This window comes from Etheostoma spectabile, chromosome 17 (genome assembly GCF_008692095.1).
Source record: "Etheostoma spectabile isolate EspeVRDwgs_2016 chromosome 17, UIUC_Espe_1.0, whole genome shotgun sequence".
Lineage (NCBI taxonomy): Eukaryota > Metazoa > Chordata > Actinopteri > Perciformes > Percidae > Etheostoma > Etheostoma spectabile.
Window position 1 is genome coordinate 15,672,393 of NC_045749.1, and position 21,097 is coordinate 15,693,489.

The window sequence follows — 21,097 nt, forward strand, 5'->3', positions numbered from 1 at the left end:
AAAGTTCTGATGAATAAAATGTATAAAAATAGAAATTTAAGATATGAAACTTAAAGTCCTTTGAACAAAAAACACAATAAGAAAAAAATAATAATAATCAGTGTTGCCAACAGGGACGTTGTGGAGCGTCCTCTGGTGGACAAACTATGCAGCGGCAACACTCATAACATGGTTGACTGTCTGTTTATATTTTTATTTTTTTAAATTTTGATTTATCAGAATCATTTATTTGTCATTACAAATTATTCTGATGAATGAATATTTTTAAAAAATCGTATGTAGTCATTTTTTTCAGTAGAAATAGTTCATAAGCCTTTGACCAGTCTATTACTGAACCAGCCATCATACGCCGCGCCGTCCCATCCTGCGCCACACACCACCACAAGTAAATTGTAAACCTGTGGGAAACCCTGTGTTGACAAAACAGCATGAGAAAAGCGAAGCAAGTAAAAAAGGAAAATCAGTGGTGTAATGAATTTGTGTGTACATGATCGTCGTGTACCAGGTAGACATCTCACTGACCTAAGGTCCAAAAATAGCAGTTGTCTAGTACTAATACATGTAACTACTGTACACATGTATTAAAAGTACGAATATAACAGGCAAGACTTAATGCAGTGCTTCTTTTTACACTACATCACTTCCACCCTGGCTAAGGTGGGTACTAGCTAGTCATTGAAAGCTAGTAAGCCAATCTCTAAATGTACCGTGCACATTTCGGTTTTCCAGCTCTCTCCAATTTCAGTTTTTTTTTTTTTTTTTTTTTTTTATTAATCCAGCATTTGTAAGGTTTTTTTTTTGTCTCATTTTTTCTGAAAGCTTCCCGACCGACACCCAAGAGACCACGATATTAATGCAACGCATTTCTGTTTCTTTGTCTCTGCAGGAAAAGAAGAGTATGTCGCCACCTTCAAAGGATCAGAGTTCTTCTGCTACGACTTGTCCTTGAACCCGATTCAAAGCAGCAGTGATGAAATCACGTTGTCATTCAGAACCCTACAGAGGAATGGACTGATGCTGCACACGGGCAAATCAGCTGATTACGTCAACCTGGCACTGAAAAATGGGGCTGTCTCACTCGTCATTAATTTGGGGTCTGGAGCCTTTGAAGCTCTTGTGGAGCCAGTCAATGGGAAATTTAATGACAATGATTGGCATGATGTCAAAGTAACAAGGAATCTACGTCAGGTAACAGTACAGAGGGTGATGCGGAGACTCAGTAAATGAATCAAAACAAATGCACTTAAATCATTTCCATCATACAATACATTACTTTTTCCAGACATTATAATTGGATTGCTAAATTGAATCATGGTGGAGATAAAACAGAACCACAAGTGAGCAGGGACATCTAGATGTGAATCAAGACATCTATTAAGTTACAGTTTGTGGGAAAAAAGAAAGCCATAGCTTTAAAACAGCTTTCAGGCTCATTCAGTTGTTTGCAGTTCACTGTTTTCAGTATTAACAGGAGCTGCACTCAATATTCAGGTAAAAAAATGGTCTGGGATTGACTCCATACCACTGTCACAGACAGTTCCCTGACCCGTCAAATAAAGACACTTAGGTTCCTCGACGTTTGATACCGACACACAAGGCACTCGTATGCACTTACATGCATGCACAGCCAGACCGGCTATCTAGTCAAAGAACAGAAGGTCAGATTACAACACACACAGAGGGAGTATGACTTCATTCTCTGCTTAGGACGCCATTAATCCACTTTATCTTTATAGAAAATATTAGTTTGCTGCTATAATGTTGCTAAATGTCGAGTAAAGACTCTAATGGCCTATGTGACCTTGATGACTCACCTCTGCATTATTAACTCTTAAAAGACTACAGTACGTAGTGACAGTGTTCCTTGGATAGACAGCACAAGCTGAATTAGAAATCCCATTTACCAGCTTGTGACACTAACATTTGGAAACACCACAGGAGGGTTTACTAAAGACCTCCCACTGACAGTACCAGTTATATGTTGCAACCCGGCTCAAAAACGAATTGTTTTTTGCCTGATTCTCACTGAGAGCAGAGGAATCGGATGTGATGGAAAAAATGGGGAAAAAAAGCGCCTTTGGCCGTAGCACATTCAAACTCATCCACCTGTTAGACAGATTGTTGTGGCTAGACAGCTACAGTGGTATGTGCATTTTTTTGTGTTGCAAACAGATGAACTACTTCTGATTTGTAGTAGACCGACCAATATATACTAAAAGGTGTCAGAATGTAGCTGTCGCTTCGTTAGTTGCAGAACACCCTTAGAAGACAACAGTGGCAGTCTGTTTGATCCCCGACTGATCCAAAAAAAGGCTTGCTGAAGCCAGACATCAATACGTTTTTAGTGGCTTTTAACAATAACAACCCACTCCCCCATGTCAATTGTTTTAAACCATAACTGAGTCTTTTTTTTGGTTGGAATTTCACAACCTTGTTGTCTAAAAGCTCCTGATCACAGCTTCCATTTACAGTAGGTTTATGTGTTATGACTCACTCTGCCCAAGAGGTCTATTACAACAGGAGATGGGGTTTCCTCCAGTACTCCATGGCCTGATTGGCCACAGGTGGATGGCTGACCCCTATTTTCCACCGGGCGCATCAGTGCTTCATTTCGGAGGTGCAGCAACCCCCACAAGCAATTTTATTCAATAAAATCTGAGTTGGGCAAGCAAGATGCATCGCTTCTGAGATGCTCCTGGTGGTACGGCGCATGGTGGGGGATGGAACAAAACCGTGGCGCAGCTGCAACACAGCACAGACACGCCTCGTGGAAAATCCTTGTGGGTCCAACATGAGCAAATCACTGCGACAGGTGTATTCTGTGTTGTATAACGACTAGGTCAGTGACATCTAGTCTTGTAAAATTGACTATCATGTCCACAATCGCTTTTTATCTGGGTTCGGAAACTCTGGATCCAGAGTCCTGTCCTAAAAATTCTAGGTACAACACCTGTTTACTGGGGCAGCAGGAACTCCTTTTTTAGTGCTGGCTTTACTGAATGAAATGAACCCTTTGGTGAACAACCCCTGTTACCTAGGTGGAAATTATGGTCCAAATTCAGCACTGCGTATGGATTTAGCAGGTGTAAATCAGAGAGTGGTCTCATATTGTTCTTCTTGAAGACCAGAAAGTAGCCAAAACAAGAGATTCAGCTGAGACTGCTACTTGCAGCTGCTGCTTCAAGACAATTAGGATGCTCTTGGATGTTGCCGGCAGAGTTAGGGTTGGGTTGAGCGTCTTTATGTGGTGAAGATAAGTGGATACAAAGGCGTTTTCAGTGGCCTTACTTCAGTGGACTCTGGCCTTCAAAAAATGTTAGCTCTTGATATTTGATAGACTGTTTAGCCTGTGTTAAATAGAATGGCACAAATGAAGATTTGATAAGGACAGTTGCACAAAACATTAAGACATCTTTAGATTTGTCACTGCTCATTTGGTGGGAAACGTTTGTCTTCACCTCAGTACCATAGCTGCTTCTTTTGCATAATCAGCAAATTGATTATTATCAAACCTAAGGATTTGGTCAGCTTGAACATTCACTGCATTCAAATTGTAAAAGAGAACCAAGCATATTAAGTGCATGCTCTTTGGGGGAATCCAAATTATCATTCTCCTCATTTTGTGTCAGGGTCTTCTTTGCTTTGTCTCATTGCAGTAAAGTGATCCTAAAGTTCATCAATAAGACCAAGTGGAGGTACGGTATTGTATGAGTGCCAGGAAGTCTGATACACTGGATTGGTCTCCAGCCTAAAACCAAGTACAAAAGAACGCAAACACTGGTACCAGTAAAAGAAACAAAGCTTGAAAATGGTCTAGAACTTGGGACTTGGTAAAAGAGGGTCAACTGATGTGCTTTAGGCATTCTTTCTTATGAACCATTTGATGTCTGTCAATCATAACCTGTTGTCAAGACTTGGGTAAGGGAGCCTTTTCTGCTAATCAACGGTCTGGTCACATTCAGAACATGGTGCAAAAACGCCATGAGGAACTCGGGGAGTCACTGGTCGAGCTCTGGCACCTTTTTTGGAGCATTATTGTTATTTCCTTAGTCTGCTTTTTTCTTGTTAAACTTATTTTGCCCTTTTTCTCTGTTACTAACATGCTTTGGAAACAAACTAACATCATTCATGGAATGTGCCATTCTACTAACCAGTATGGTTTTTGCCGTTTAACAATGTACTAACAGTATTGACCATCATATATTATTTGAGTAACAATCGTTATTCTGTTCACAGTTTTTAATTTCCTTTCTCCCCCCTTTTCCACAAAGCACTCAGGCATTGGACACGCTATGGTAAACAAACTACATTGTTCGGTAGATATCATTCTAATTGTTTCTTAGTTTGGGTTTGCCGTGTGTTTCTTTTCTTTCCTTTCTTTTTTTTTTTTTACTGTAGACGTCATTTACAAAAAATGGGAAATTGCGGTTGGTACTCTTCTGCTTACTTTTCAAATCCTTTTTAATTTCTTGGTTCATTCATCGGTTTCACCCTCTTTATTTCACTTGTTTCCTGTCCAATTCTGTTTGATCCACCTTTTTAGGAGCATCATTTCGAGCCTTTTGCATCAAGCTGTGGTTAATAATGAGGACCCTCTCCTGTCTGGCTGGCCTGATGCTCTTTGGCTCAGCCAGTTGTATCCCCATTCACTTTGCATGGCATGCACTTTGACTACGTGTTGCAAATGTCACACTGCCCATTTGTCAACATGAATGTGACAGATGAGCTGTGTTTGTCATTGGTGGTTTTCTGGTGCGTTCTTATTTCTCTTTGTGGTTTTGCAGTGTCCATACACTTTTGCATGCAACCGCCACTGTAACAAGTGTCAAAACACTGATTCCCAGTATCCCAGTCAAGAATCTTTCTTTTTGTATGCTTGTAATCAAAAAGAAAAGACAAATGCATGCATGCTGTTTTTTTAATACCCTCAGTCATTGTCCTATACTAAAAGGTGATTGTGCTTTTCATAGCATGTGCTCCCTCTCTAACCTAGTAGCACTTTCTTTTTTCTTTTGTAGAACTGCTGGATGTACTAATATGAAATTAATAGTTTAACTAACCTAGATAACATTCTACTAACACCATTTTTGTGTCTGCCAAAGTACTTTTAAGTTGCAGTAGCGGCAATACTAACACTGTAGTATGGGCACTTTACTAACACTCGTAACTAGAATAGCATTCCTTTGAAGGCTTGCAGTCTTCCAACTAATCAAACTGGACAAAATGATAATAAAAAACAAGAAAAAAGACAAAGAAAACAGACATGAAAATGGGTATAAAGAAACGTATAGGGAAGCCTGTCATAGACAACAAGAAGAAAGGCAATAACACTGCAGGATATAGGCTGTCTGAGTATAGTGTGTCCTTTCCCTGTGCTTTGTTGTCTAGGTAACAATATCCGTGGATGGGATTCTGACCACCACAGGATATACACAAGAAGACTACACCATGCTAGGCTCTGATGACTTTTTCTATGTTGGAGGGAGTCCTAGCACAGCTGACCTGCCTGGCTCTCCAGTTAGCAACAACTTCATGGGCTGCCTCAAGGAGGTAAACACCACTTATATGTAAACTCTGAGGCTGGTGGGTGTACAGGACATGACCGGCTTCACCTCAGGACACCAACACAGGCCATTCCACCCACACACTGACCCTGTCTCATCCTCCCCTATTTTCCTCACATACACTCACCCAAACTTTATTTTGCATTCTCAGTGCACTCATAATGTTATACACGCACACACACACACACACACACACACACACACACACACACACACACACACACACACACACACACACACACACACACACACACACACACACACACATTCACTTTGAGAAATCTGGGGCACTACACAGCCACACAAAGAACTGCCTTAGAGTGGAATTTACCACAGGCTTCATACAGCTCTGTCAGGTGTTCTTCAAAGAGGAGCGGTGATCTTGAGATTAGTCAGTTGAATTTTCACGAGTAGTCACCCAAATGAATTATATTATGAATGACTATTCTTCCACTGGGTATTATATGCAGTACCAGACTTAAACCACTTAGCTAATGACTTACTTCATTACTATCTTTTACTATATTTACACAATTTTAGCTTGTGCTAGAAATTTACAAAAAACGTAGATCATTGTTTGACATATATGCTGTCAGGTGATGTATTAATTTCTGCACATTTGTATCTGGGATGGGGTAATGGGCCCTTTTGAATGTGGCTCATGTCTTACAGTATGTTATCTCTTTCTCCCCTTTTCTTATGTATACTAGGTATATGTATAGTGTACACTTGATCCAAAGAGATTAATCAAGAGAGGAAGAGGTTGTTTCTCCTACAGAAGGTTCATAAGTTATACCGTTCACTTTAAGCTGTATGGTAGTATTTTATTTTTATTTTTGCTGGTTAGGGATTCCAACTTAATGTTTTTACTTCTGGACCCACCAGGGCTATTCAAAGATATCTAGCAGGCAAAGTACTGCAAAATGATCTTTTAATTTCAAAAGCTGTTTCTCCGTCCCCTCGTCTTTCTCTTTCGTTGTTCTACCTTCTCTTGCCCTGTGGTGTCCAATATTTGTCTATCACCTCTAAGTGCAAGCTGTCTTCCTCAAATGTCTGAGACAGCTCTCTTTAATGAGCAGGCAGGGTTTGGACCACATGTCCACATGCCATGTACAGCTCGTTAGAGGTCTTGTTTTAAAGGGGAGTATCTTAGTTTAACTACATGACTCTGCTGCAGATAGGGTGTACCTATTCCAATCCTTTTGTGGCCACAAGCATGGTCATGCACATCATTGAGCTGCCCTCACTCCTCTTGGTCAGCCTAACCACAGTTGCTCCTCTCACTATCCTGAAATCAATGTATGTAATTGCTCAAAAACTTTTAAATATGGTGCATAGCTGTGATTTTTCCCGGGAGATGTCAGCCATACAGAATGTCTCCTCTATTTGCTGCTTATTTAATATTTGGTTTTATGAGACAATGCACATGTCAATACCAGGGCTGTCAATCGATAAATATTTAATAGCGGCTTATCGCATGATTGTCCATAGTTAATTATGATTGGTACGTTAACTGCATACCAAATTAATCAGATCGCACAAGACCATATGACACACACAAGGCCATATGCTGTGTATAAAGAGTCTGACGCAGTAACTCCACATAAAACACACTAGTGCTATGTTCCCTCCAACTAACTTCATGGTGAACAATGTGGGCAAAACAGCATCACCGATTTATTTTAACCTCATATTCTTAATTATTGTTTTATTTATAAAATATTACTTATTTTTTTGCATTCACAAGCTCTCATCCAGCCTGTTGCATTATGAAGAAGCCCCATCTAATTTTCATGGAATGTCATGATCACATGAGAGGTGGTTTACCAACGTGTGCCGTAAGCCCTGAGTGATGGCATGTTTTGTAGTGGCTTGTTGCAGCATTTGTGTGCAGATTCCAGTCTGAGTTTCCATGACTGCCTGTTGGTTCTGATGGCAAAACAAACGGTGGTGCAGTAATTGCTCAGTTGTCACAGCCCTAGCTTGATGACAAATTAGTGCAGCATTACTAGCGCAGCACCAGTTGTAGCTCAGACCAAAGCTTCTTTGACTGTTAAAGATGCCCTTTGTTTTGACCATAACAAATTGATTCTGGTTTATTATCTGTGGCACCTACAGTCTACATGACTATGGTTCAGTCAGAGATATGTTCTTTTATTCTTTTACTTATTTTTACATTCTTTCTTGTGTCAGAAAATTATTGTCAAATTATCTTTGGATTTTATTTCTATGAAATCTTTAAAACATACCATTGGCTCTGCTACAGACTAGAAACCTTTTTTTAATTGGGAAGACAAAGACGTGGGAATAAAAACCTGCCATTATCTGTTTACTGTTTTCCTTGCAGTCTGGTACAGTCAGTCACAAATAATTTACCAGAAACTGAGCTTGAGCTTACCTACTTCTGGTGCACCACTATGAGCTCCATCCACCTGAACAGTTGGACACAGTAGATCTGACTCAGTGATAAACATAATGCTCCATGCTAATGCAATCCCGTTGGAGGTGTCCTTGTTTTCAGGTAAACGCTTAGCATGACAAGAAAAAAGAACGTGAGCAGTGTTTTCCACAGCTGTAACTCATTTGATTTGTCCTGTTGAAAGCAATAGAGATTTACCTTTTAGAACTGTTTTGTTATGTTTATACATATGCATGCTAACCATAATGCGGCTGTCTGTCACTTGATAGTTTTATCTACCAATTAGTAGTGCTAGAGCGGTGTGGAAGCGGTCATTGACTCTGCTTGTGCCTGCTGGGGGTAAACTTTGGGTTTAAAGATTAGCTGTCTTCATAATATTTGCCTTGCAAACGGATTGACACATTATATTAAAACAATTCAAATTATGGCAAGACTGTCAATAACAGTAGCATTCCTGTTTGAATCCCCACCCCCCACACACAAACACACTAAAGCTTCTTCTGTGTCTTTAGAGAGATAGTTGCAAATTATATTGATTAGTGTTTTAAATATTTACTTCACAAGGAGCAATTGCAACATGACATCATGACTCATGATTCACTAAAACATACACGCCCCCTTTCATAAGCCAAGTGGCCTGTTATCTCTACGCATTTTGAGCTATCCGTGTGCCACTTTGGGTATTATCACAAGAAAGTGACGGTTGAGTATAGGAAACGTGACGTTCAGTTGGGTTTTGGAAAAGAAGAACTGGTTAGGTTTAGGAAAAAAAGAAACCAACGGTTGAGTTCAGGAAAAGTGACACGCGGGACACAAAGGAAATGTGACACGTGGGACGTGAGCACCGGTCTCCTGGGTGAATGACCTGGGTTCTACCCATTCACCACCTCGACCAACCTCCCTACGCAGATTTTTGCCCTTTCATACAAACGCCATTTCATGAGATCAGTCTGTTTTTTGGTTAATCAAAGTCTTTTTATTGCATTTTCACATACAACAGACACATAACAACCCACAGCTCACCCACCCACATCACACCACTGCTATAGAGAAAAGCAGACTAAAAAAAAGGGGGGGAGGACAACAATCACAAAGTTGCCAGATATTACTGAATTTAATATTATTACCTTGTAAATAATAATGACTTTGTTCAAGAGTTAAGTAGTGAATAACATCATTGATCCAGTGCTTAATTCTTTAGGTTCAGCTCCTCCTCTCGTTATGCCTTTGATATCAACACTGTTATGCAGTGCTATAGCTAGAGATCAGTCTGTTTGACTTAACGGTTATTTTTTTCTTATGTAATGGACTGCTATTGTCTGTCACTTCTGAACGCTTCAGCACTTGGCACCTCAAAGGTCACAACACTAATGCACTTTGTTCAGTTAAGCCCTCTGATGCCAAACCCTTTCTGGTCTAGGGTGTCCAAGAATAGAAATTGATATCGTTGGAAGGATTCTGCATACAAATATGTACTGTAGATTTGTGTATTTCATCAATTTTCTAAATGATGCACAGTTTAATGGATGTTGCAATGTGTATGCTCATGCATTGTCATTTTACTTTATTTAGAGAGACATAGCCATCATCTGCCCACTTTGATTCTAAACACAGGCTGCAAAAGGGGCTGTAACCAGCATTTTCTCCACACCTCCATCAAGGCAGTAGTTTAGATTTATCAATTTCCATCTCGCTTTTCACACACAATCCCAGGTAATGCTACCTGATAGATCATTTTCCGCTACCATTATCACTATTGCCTTAAGTTCAGGCTGTCTCTTCCTTTAGTTGACACTGAAGGTAAAAGTCAAAATGGATGTCTTAACTATTTATACTTAAACCAGCTAGAGAAACATAAACACATAGGTCACGCATAGGTGCGGTGTGCCAAAGATCACTAAGGCTTGAGCCCTGCTTATGACAAACCATCCTTAAGGGGGGGAAATGTCACATGAACAACTTCCGTTTCACTTGTCCATCTCATTCATTTTTAAAGCAATTACATATACAAATTATTCGATGGCCTGGAACATTTACATTTAAGCAGCAACATAAGTCAATCTTTCACCTCGTTGGTGTGATATTCCACTCTATGTATGACTGTAGAAATGACGTACTTAATCTATTCCCAATTCAGGTTGTTTACAAAAACAACGATGTGAGACTTGAGCTGTCCAGGATGGCCAAGCAGGGTGATCCCAAGATGAAGGTCCATGGTACTGTGGCCTTCAAGTGCGAGAATGTGGCCACTCTGGACCCCATCACATTTGAGACGCCAGAGTCTTTCATTATCCTCAACAAGTGGAACGCTAAGAAGACAGGCTCGATATCCTTTGACTTCCGCACCACAGAGCCCAATGGCCTTCTCCTCTTCAGCCATGGCAAGCCCAAGCAGCAGCCAAAGGATTCCAAGAGTCCCCAAACTCTGAAGGTGGACTTCTTTGCCATTGAGATGCTGGATGGCCACCTGTACCTGCTGCTGGATATGGGTTCAGGAACGACAAAGACCAGGGCAGTCAATAAAAAAGTAAATGATGGCGAGTGGTACCATGTGGACTTCCAACGTGACGGCAGATCAGGTAACTTTCAAGTCCATTAACATACACTGTACAAGCCTTAGACAAAGAACATGTAACATGGAATTGTGGGCTTCTCCTACTACATCTGTGGTGCCAACATGTTGCAACTTACACAATTAAATATCTATAAAACATGTGCAATGCATGCGCAGCATTTACAAATATATATATATGCTAAGATCATATTCACAATTTACGCAACATTGAAAAAACAAAACAAAATGTGCTACACATACAGACAATGCAACCAAAAACAGAACCTGCTGAAGTTTTAACGAGTTAAGTTAAAAAATCAGATAATTTTTGCAGACATTTGCTATGCATCTCATGTCTGAATTTGCAACGTGTTCTGTTATGGTGCATATGCTTTGTCAAAGTGACAGATGTTTTTCATCTGATTACGTTTGGCCTATTAATGTGTTTAGTTGCAGTGTGTTAGGCATCGGGGCCAATGCATATATAGATATTTGCATTTTTGAATGAATGATGATGAACTTGTCTATTGTCTGAATGACTATCATAACATTGTAAATACAATACAACATTCAGCAGAGACCTAGAGTACGAGCTCTGCTGTGCACCATCTAGATGAATAAATTAACTGCAACGAAGATACTACTGCAGGGTCACTGTTAACTTTACTGTGAAAGAAAATATTCATTACTGCCATGGCTGACACTACATCGTCACTGAAAATGTATTTGCCCTGGATTCTTGTGTTCAGTCTCAGCCCTTTAACAAAAAGGTGTTGAGTGTTGTTAGCAGTAACGTAACTTCAGAGGTACCTTTTCGTCATATACTGTGATTCTAGACACACATTTGCCACAAAACAACTTTGCCCTCTTTCCCGTTGTCCTCTAAGCCCTGGGTTGCTCTGCTGTGGTCCTTGTTGATTTGCTTATCTAAGCAGCAATTTGTTAGTGTGTGCTTGGAGCCAAGGCCCTTCAATGTCATGCTGCAAATTAGATATACCCCTTGACCATGTTTTCCACTCCATCTCAAGAGGTGGAAATTAGATTAACTGTTTCATTACCCACCAAAGCAATACTAGGCTGTGGTCTAAATTGGGCTGTGTACATTGTTAGAATAGCTCCAGTACAGAGCCTATATATATATACATATATATATATATATATATATATATATATATATATATATATATATATATATATATATATATATATATATGTGTATATATATATATATACATATATATATATATATATATATATATATATTAATCCCACATGTTTATCTCTTCTAAATGTACTTTAAAAGAGAGAGTTTTCAAGTGGTGTTTGAAACTCGACATACTCCAGTCGTAACTCACTTAACAAAGACAGTACATGCAAATAACGGTAGTCTTGTTGAGAGAAGCATCTGGAAGGGCTTTGAAACTGAACTTGCCATTGAAAAGAACCATTTCTTTATCCTTTTCTGCTCAAGGAGGTTTGTTCATTCTCTTTTTCTTTTCAGGGAGGTCTTGAGCTTCTTGTTAATGATCATTGATATAGTTAAAAATGTAAGTTATAATGCCTGGTACTCACAACAGAAAGTACCTCATTAGATTAAGTGGGTGGCTCTTAAAAGAGCATTTTAATTGTGATTTAGGATAACAGGTTGAACTTCATAAGCGACACAGTGTGCGGCCTTGCCTCTTCAGAGTGTGCAACACATCTATGGCGGTCACCACCGTCTTCTTGGCATGCTCGGTGTAGGTGACGGCATCGTGGATCATGTTCTCCATGAACACCTTCAGCACGCTGCGGGTCTCCACGTAGATCAGAACGGAAATGCGCTTTACTCCACCACACCAAGCCAGATGGCGGGTTTGGTGATCCCTGGATGTTATCATAGAACACTTTACGGTTTCTGCTAACATGACTGGTGCAATGCAAAACCACAGGATGCGCTTGCATCAACAATTTGTGGCATTAAAAGGAGTTAACATGTATGTTAACTCGTTAATATCCCATTAATTTTGACAGCTCTTATATGTATCATTGATAAAACAAAAAATTCAGCTCTAATAATGGAAGTGGATGAGTGATTATAGTCCTATATAGCACATAACAAAACATAACCTAACCTAAGTGTGGAAGGAAAAAGCTGTGGGTGACTTTCCAAATTACATGACTCTACATTTGGTTATGGTAGACCAAACTATAAGAAACAGTGTCTAAATTAGATTGTGTTCATTATCTGTTGAGTAACCACCCATCATCCACCCCCACACACTAACACACGCACACAAAAGCTATCAAACATCTTTTTCGCTGTTCTCTCTGTCTACTCTGCCTAAGTTTCCATGGAAACAGGAGGTGGTCTCTCCCAGGACTGAGACAGTTACTGCACAGTGCTGTGCTGAGCTGTTCACTAAGGACATTTCAGAATAACTTTTCTTCCCTTCCTCAAGTCTAAGGCATCAACACTTGCATACTGGAGTGTAAAGGACGTACAAAGGTCTCTGTAATATTATGACTTCCCATGTTAGAAGAGTAACACAATGGTCAGAGTGCCACACAGTGCACATTTAATTTTGCAAGTAAGCAGTCTACTGAAATCTAAAGTCATGCATCTCAAGAGTTCAATAAACTACACCAAACACTTTTGTTTGCAGTGTGTGTAAATATGTGTGCATGGCACCACAAATGAAAGCATTAGAATGTTGCAGGTTCATTTGTATTGAAAAGGCCTCATGCGATTTCCATTCCCACAGGATACATATAAATGTAATGGTGCATTAAATAGCAAATTTGTGCAGATCGAGTGATAAAAAACATCTACGTCCTTCTAAATACAGATTTCTATATTCATTTTTCACCCCATGAGTTATTGCTACATCATATTTCTGTAAAAGCTGAGCTGATTCAGAGCTTTGTGATATAAAGAAATGACATGTTTTGACAGAAGTGTGTGCTGTGCTGTAACCTATAAGTGACCTTTATGAGAGCCTGAATAGACATAATCAATTTCTCTCAATATGCAACCTTATTATTATTCCGTTTTAGTATTTAAAATTGTAAAGCTCAGTAAAAAAAAAAACAGGACCCCCTATGTCATAATGCTTGCATGGCTTTTTAATAATTTATAGAATTTAAGTAATTTCTTAACATAAGAAAACAATGCACTAGTCCCCTGAGAGCATGAGTCACAAAACACATGGTACGCCTTGCTTTTCATCTGTGTCAGATATTTTATTAATACACACCACCACACCAAGCACATCACTTGAAACAAAAGTGAAACTAAACAGCCAGGCATAATCATCTGCAGCCGGGTCCTCTGTGTGCAACACTTCCTGCAGCCGTGACAATGGCGGATAATGATCCCTGCCCTATTTAGTTTAGCCCGCTTTCACTGCAGGAAGCAACCCTGTAAATGGACTCTCGCTCTCAGACAGCATCTTCTAACCTTAATGCATTAGAGACGTTAAAAGAAACTCTGCTTTTAAGTGTGGGCTTCTGGGCCGTGAGTGCCTTGGGTCACACATCAGAGACATTACACGGACATTGCTCTGTTGAAGCACCACTTCCTGCCAGGGCACGCACACGACTACTTTACACACAAACATGCAGTACACAAACCCGGCCACATGCGCACACATATAGACAACACTTCCCCTAAGCCCACTCACAAGCAACTCTCACGACAGAGAATCCAATCACATAGAGAGATTTGGCCGTATCGCTCTAACTGGATTGTAGTAATCCCCTGTCTAACATGTTGTGGGGATGTGTGAGTGGGGTTAGGGGACATCATGCTAAGTTGAACCTAGCTGCTGATGCAGAAAAGTGTGAGAGAGTTCTGAGCTGTCCTTTGGACCCCTGCTTTCAGGTTTGATGATGGAGTACCTCTTACGGCTCAGAGATGGAAAGAGAGAGAGGGACATAAATGTGGTCAAAAGGTTTTAAAGTTGGTTGGAATGCTGCTCTTTCTAATCATTATCCATCCTCATTTATTGCCTGCATCATCATTTTTGATCAACCCTCCTAAACTGTACATCCTGTACTTGCTTCTCAAGATATTGCCATTCCCTCATCTGCTTTCTTATCTGTCATCATATACCCCTCCCTCATCTTCCCAGACATCTTTATCTCCATGTTCCCATCTTGTTCTGTATCCTTCTCCTCCTCCTTTTATGCTCGGTAGAGTTCACAGAGACACATCCCCTTCCCCTCTTGGCTATGAATACCGTTCCAAACATAGGTAGACCTACAATGTGTGCATGTGGCATATGTTTCTTATGCTGCAATCCTGGTGATGGCACATGTCCCTATGGGATTTTATGGTACCTTCTGACTTTACATAGTTTGACTGTGTGTACACACTTCCTTACAAGACTTTGACAAGTGAGTACAACAGTCTGAGTAGCCTAAAAGATGCTAACATCCTTCTCTTGCCTCCCACTTACATCAGTTGTAGACTTACAGAATGCTTGCTTGCTGTTTACGACGTTAATAGGACTTAAGTATAGATACCATGGGATTTAAATAAGTCATTAGATGATGGCTCCTTACTTATTTACTTTGTAACTGTATAATTTAAAAAGTAATGTTACAAACCAGTACATTTGTACTACCTGTCATATGGAGATATCTAACATAACTGGGGTGTAGATACTTCCATCACAATTCACGCTAGCCACACTGACGCTCATTCTTCAGCCGGGCACCTGCTCTACTCCCAGAAAAGTTTCCTCGCTAATGAGTTTGATGTACTGAGCTCGTTAGCAATAACCCGAAGGGAGCTGTTCTGGCTACGTGACGGGTGGCCCTTGCCAATTGTGCAAACCTTGGAATTCACAACAGCTGTGGTTGGAGAGAGCAGGGGCAGTGGGTGGCAGCAGAAAAGTGCTAGAACAGATGCCGGGGGCCAAGACCCTGAGAAAAGAGCTGGAACATGTAAGTGGGACCAGGTTAATCATTGTGCACTAGGTCCTTAGCTGTCTCTTTCAAGCACGTTTGCAAGAAGCCTGGCTCACCTTGGCTATAAAGAACATACAGTACATAACCACAGTTATGTAGTGATTTAGTCTTTTTTCTTTTGTGGTAAAGAGATTCAGATTTAACAGATCAAACAGCCAACAGAAACTACAATTAAATTGTGTTTTCATGGAAAACCAATAAACTGTATACAGTACAGATATGTATCGTACGTATACTTAATTGTGGTATGTTAATTCCTGGCTAAGGTCTTGTTTCAACATAAACAATTTGACAGGAAAACTAACTTAAAAACTGCACTCTTCTTCAACATACAAGCAGTTAGGACTCGGCCATGGAGCCCAGGGCAATCAGCTAATTGCTCTTTCATATCTGCCATGACATGCATCTGCCGCTCAAAATGCAAATAATGCCTTTATGGCAATTCTGTTTTGGAGCATCCTTTGCCTTCTGTTTCTCTGCCACTCTTCCCAGGCATAGCCTGAGTGGGTCCTCAGCAACGCGGTATATAGATTACTGGACAAGGATGCGGGCAGTGGAGGGAGCCACCATTAATTAAAGATCCACAGTGGTTCCTGCACTCAGAGTAACAGATCCATATACAAATGAATCACCCGGTCTGAGTCCCACAGAAAGGCCTTCCTTTCTACAGCTTTACAGTCCAGTCATGTCCGCTGTTGTTTACCGTGCTCCAGATCGAGAATTAAACCTGAATGAGAGCGATAAATCATGGTGGGGAAACACACAAACTCTCATTGCAGGTTTATGTGTTGGAGAGGCAAACAGAAGGAGAGACGGGGTGAAAAAAAGCAGACTGCAGTCCGTTAATCAAGTTCAAAAAGATGGCCATGATGTTTTTTTTGTTTTGTTTGGTTGGCTGAAATGATAGAAGGGGTAACGATTTTTCTTCTCCTCTCCTTTTGTTTTTATGACCACTACTTTATAGATAAAGGAGATTTATTAGGGGAAATCCAGGGAAAATGGAGAGGATACTCTTAGGGATCCTAGATTAGGCTACTAATAGACTAGCTGTCCCGTGATTAATGTGTCTTATCAACACTCATCAGTCATTCTAAATGAAGAAAATCCTGACCTTGTCCAGATGGATAACACCAATTAAGCTAATTTCTTCATCAAACCATGCTTAAATGGTCTTCTCTGCATGTTTGTGGTACTGCAGGGCAGATAGTGTTGTTTAGCATCTACAGTCACCAATAGGTGTTATAACGTGTCAATATGATGAATAACCTCAGTTGTTAAAGGTCCCATGACATGAACATTTCACTTCATGAAGTTCTTTTTTTTTAACATTAATATGCATTCCCCCAGCTCGCCCATGGTCCCCCCAGGGGCTAGAAATGGCGAAAGGTGTAAACCGAGCCCTGGGTATCCTGCTCAGCCTTTGAGAAAATGAAAGCGCAGATGGGTCGATCTGGAATCTTACCCCTTATGACCTCATAAGTTTACTTCCCCTTTTGCTGCTTTGCCCACCCAGAGAATTTGGCACACCAATCAGGAAGAGAGAGACATAATGGCTTTCAAACGAGCAAGGTGGCGGATGGTCAAGGCCAAACCCCCCTGAAAAGCTTCAGACTCAGAAATGGCACATACTAAGGAAAGCTGATTGTGGGACTGGCTCTAGTGGCTGTAATCTGCACAAAGGCTGAATTTCAGGAAAGAGACTTCAGATATGGTATTAGGGGACTGCTTAGGTCTATCCAAAGAGCACCATGTCATGGGACATTTAAAAAAAACTTATCTCACTGTATCTTATCTTATTAGGTACCATCTCTATCAACACCCTACGTACTGCCTACACAGCCCCTGGGGAAAGTGAGATCCTGGACTTGGATGACAATCTCTACCTCGGTGGTCTGCCAGAGAACAAAATGGGGCTGGTGTTCCCCACTGAGGTGTGGACAGCACTACTCAACTACGGTTATGTGGGCTGTATCCGGGACCTGTTCATTGACGGACAGAGTAAGGATGTCAGGCGCCTGGCCGAGGTCCAGAAGGCTGCCGGGGTCAAACCCTCCTGCTCTAAGGAGCTTCCCAAACAGTGTTTGCGCAATCCCTGCCAAAACAATGGGGTCTGTAGAGAGGGCTGGAACCGCTACGTGTGTGACTGCTCTGGGACTGGATACCTGGGACGGTCCTGCGAAAGAGGTAGGACTTTGTTATGTGTCATTTTGTCTACCCAGCTGTTTGGTAGCACGGCATATCTGCATGGTAGGCATAATCTGGATTTGTCAGTGTGAAATGTTGACTATGCTACACAGCGACTTCTACCACATCATGCATTGTGTTTAAGTCGGCATTGGATCACAAAAATGTGAATGCAATTGACATCAAAGAAAAGCAGAAAAATATTTATTTTAAATTATATACGCTTCAGATTTAATATTCTTTTTCTGAAAGTGACCTCCTTTAAGTACTGGTTGAACAGCATCCCCAGACAAAAGCCTGCCGGTGGTCCTTTTATCCAGGCTGATGGTTGAACGTCAGCAGCTCTGAAACAAGACAAGAAAGAAAGTGTGCATGTGGAGGCAGACAGCCACAGAGAGGCCGACAGAATGAATCAGGGTACGTAGAGTGTTGACTGCTTGATGTTAGAGTATGTTGAGTGGCAGGTGACTGATGCACCACTGAGACGCTGCTGGTCACGTCCACCATGCACACTAGCCTGTAAATTGGCTGTCTTCTGCTAAACATTTGGCTCATCAAACCACTTGCTCATGACAAGACTTGGTGTAGAATGTGTATCCCCCTCTCCTCCAGAGAAGAGAAATAGGAGAAGTGAGTGTCACACAGTGAACTCTTATAGCTCCATGTCTTAGCTGGAGTACACGTAAACCTGACACCTGCAGTATTTTATCACATGGAAAGCACAGTTTTTATGGGTGCTTGTTATAAAATAAAATTGCAAATTCCTCAGTAGTGTTTCATGTTAGTAGCTGTAGCTGATGGCATAATAAACAATAAATAAACAATATTTAAGGATATTGTTTAGAGTTGGATTTGCTTGATCTGCTGATCCTTTTTACTGTACTTGTATTTTATTGTTACCATATCTGTAATGTAGCTGGAAATAACAACCAGTCATAAATACATTTCTGTGTTCACTAATGCAAGGCTCAACATGATCCCGTTTTTAAAAAAATACTTTCTCAGCAATAGCTTGTTGGCCTTTCTAAACAGAGAAAGGCCTTTTGACCTCTTTGATTGAAATGTAGCCGGATTAAAAGAACAACCAGCTGTGTGAGGAAGCCAAATTCATCACTTGCTAATATGGTCAGCTCTGAGGCAATTATTTTCTGAATAAAATTGGAATTTCAGTCTCATTTACATAATCAGACTGAGTGAAAAAATACAGAATGTTGGATGTATAGTTTATTCAACGATTAGATTTTCAATACAAACATGAATTAATAGCCCACAATTTGGGTGTAATGAAGAGCTGTTGAGTCTTAAGAATATTGTTTACCGGTTTTTGGATTCAATCACAGATAAGTGGCTTAATGACGTTTATTTTGTATTCAGTAATTAATATTTATGAGAGTGCATCAGTGGAAGTGTATATTCACTGTATGTAAAGCTACTTTATACATTGAATTTATGATGATTCATCATATCAACATGAATATTACCCTAGACTAATACAATATATCCTTATAAGTCCCTAAAGCTAGGATGGTACACAAGTTGTAAAGCCTATATTATGCAGCAGTATGTATTGAGTTTTCATCGTGAAGTCTCAACGGAGCGATTGCAGCAAATGAGCAAAAAAACAGTTAACATATGCATAATCAAGGCAAATGTCAAAAAGAGCCCAAGGGTGTCACACCGTTATCACAGCGTGATGCATCGTCACAGGAATGTCAGCAGGAACAGGTTCTCTCATCAGGGAGAAAAAATTAACTCCTGTTGGAATGTAACACATCCCACACAGTTATCTGCCATCTGTACATATGCTCATGCTTCTCCTCTGTACTCAAGTTACTCACTTGATAAAATGGTGTTGCCTATATATCCTGTAATTGGAATGTAGAACATATCTGGCTCAGATTCTAATGATAAAGCTGGATGCTGATAGAAATCTGCTGAGTCAAATGAAAGCAATATAAAACAAAGGTACATGATACAGAACAATTGTGTGTTTGCTGTTATGAATGCAGTTTACTCAGTCTTGTAAATGCAATAATGTAGTTAATGCTAAGGCAGGAATATAATATTTAATCATAGAGGTACATAAAGTAGGAAAAGTAGAAAAAGTGAATCTCCACCATCTCTAATGAATGTGTCAGTTAGGCTTGGCTCTCATTCTCTACACGTGCCCTTCCAGTCTAGCTAATGAGTTGACAGGAATTAGGGCATAGTACATGAGGGAGGTGGAGTGGGCATGGGATACAGACCGTTTCACTTCAGCAAGATAATAACTTATCTCAAAAGTGTTCTTGGATTCAAAAAGATATAATACACTCTGACTTTATCTGAAAACAAAAGCAGAAAACTTGCAGCTCTGCATTTCATTTTCTTTGGGATAAATAAAGTATCTCTATCTAATACAACTACTTGACAGAAAGTGCTGCATGCTACAAAGGTCTCTTCCACTATGACCACCTCTCCTCCCTCCCAACACTCAAGCGTCTTCTGGCGTCTTGGCTCCTTTGTCCAACTCTTAGTTTCTGGCTGTCTCTTTTCTTATACGAGACTGGCATAGGCAAGAGTGTGAGTGGGAGCAGTGGTACGGAGGATGGGCCCTGGTGTGCTGCCAGCTGTTTTGATGGCTCCAGATTGCCTCTGCACTGGTAGGATGAAGCAGGCACCAGCAGGCCGAGGAGCTGTCAAAAGAATTACCCCAGCTCTCACTTATCCATGCATGGTGTACCACCCGGTGGCAAAATACAGCTACTGCATATGGCGGAGGAGGACGACAAGGAGTGGAAGGAACAGGAGGTGGAGCTTCGGAAGAGAACCACAGAGTTATTCGCCCTATTTTGAGAGATTGTAATTAAGCAGACAAAGCAATTTTCCCCCTTGCATCCCAAATGTCTTCCCCTTCATTGTTCCTCTAGTTGCTAATTAGCCCAAATATTAGTCTTGCAGTATGAGGCTCAGCCACCCTCCCAGATGGTGTAGTAGGTGCCTTGCAGCACATATTCCCTAATGAGATATGACATGTTTGATTCCAACACTGACAGCACCTGCATTATATCACATGGAAAATGGCTGCAGATGGATGTTTACTTAAAGAGACCTGCAATGAATGAAGCTAGAAGCTAAAGATCAATATACAGATCAATCCACAAGTATTCTCAAGTATACTGTACACCACGTGCTAGATATACATATGCATACGCCTTCTGATGTATGTATGTCAGTAGAGGCTTTGTCCTGCTTTTACCTGCTCACCAGATGGCATTTTATGAGCTTGAAATCTTCCTTGTTTTGTTGTGAAATATAGTGTCCTACATTATAGGTCATTCTTTTGGAATATTGCAATATATCATTGCCATGATCTTTGACAGATGTTAAATATCATGCTCTAAAAACACTTCACAATGGCAAGATCTACAACTTAAATGGAAA

General features: G+C 40.5%; 1 protein-coding gene across 37 annotated transcripts in view; it reads left to right on the plus strand.

Moving 5' to 3' along the window:
- The window catches only part of LOC116704888 (neurexin-1a), a 261,617-nt gene that overhangs the window by 85,303 nt on the left and 155,217 nt on the right, over positions 1 to 21,097 (plus strand). For 29 of the 37 annotated variants that reach the window (XM_032540597.1, XM_032540598.1, XM_032540595.1 and 26 more), the window contains 5 exons: positions 887 to 1,188; positions 4,272 to 4,295; positions 5,389 to 5,550; positions 10,121 to 10,562; positions 17,291 to 17,674. In XM_032540597.1, the coding sequence (XP_032396488.1) occupies positions 887 to 1,188; positions 4,272 to 4,295; positions 5,389 to 5,550; positions 10,121 to 10,562; positions 17,291 to 17,674 (1,314 nt within the window). The other 8 variants (XM_032540605.1, XM_032540613.1, XM_032540620.1 and 5 more) reach the window with 2 other exon arrangements.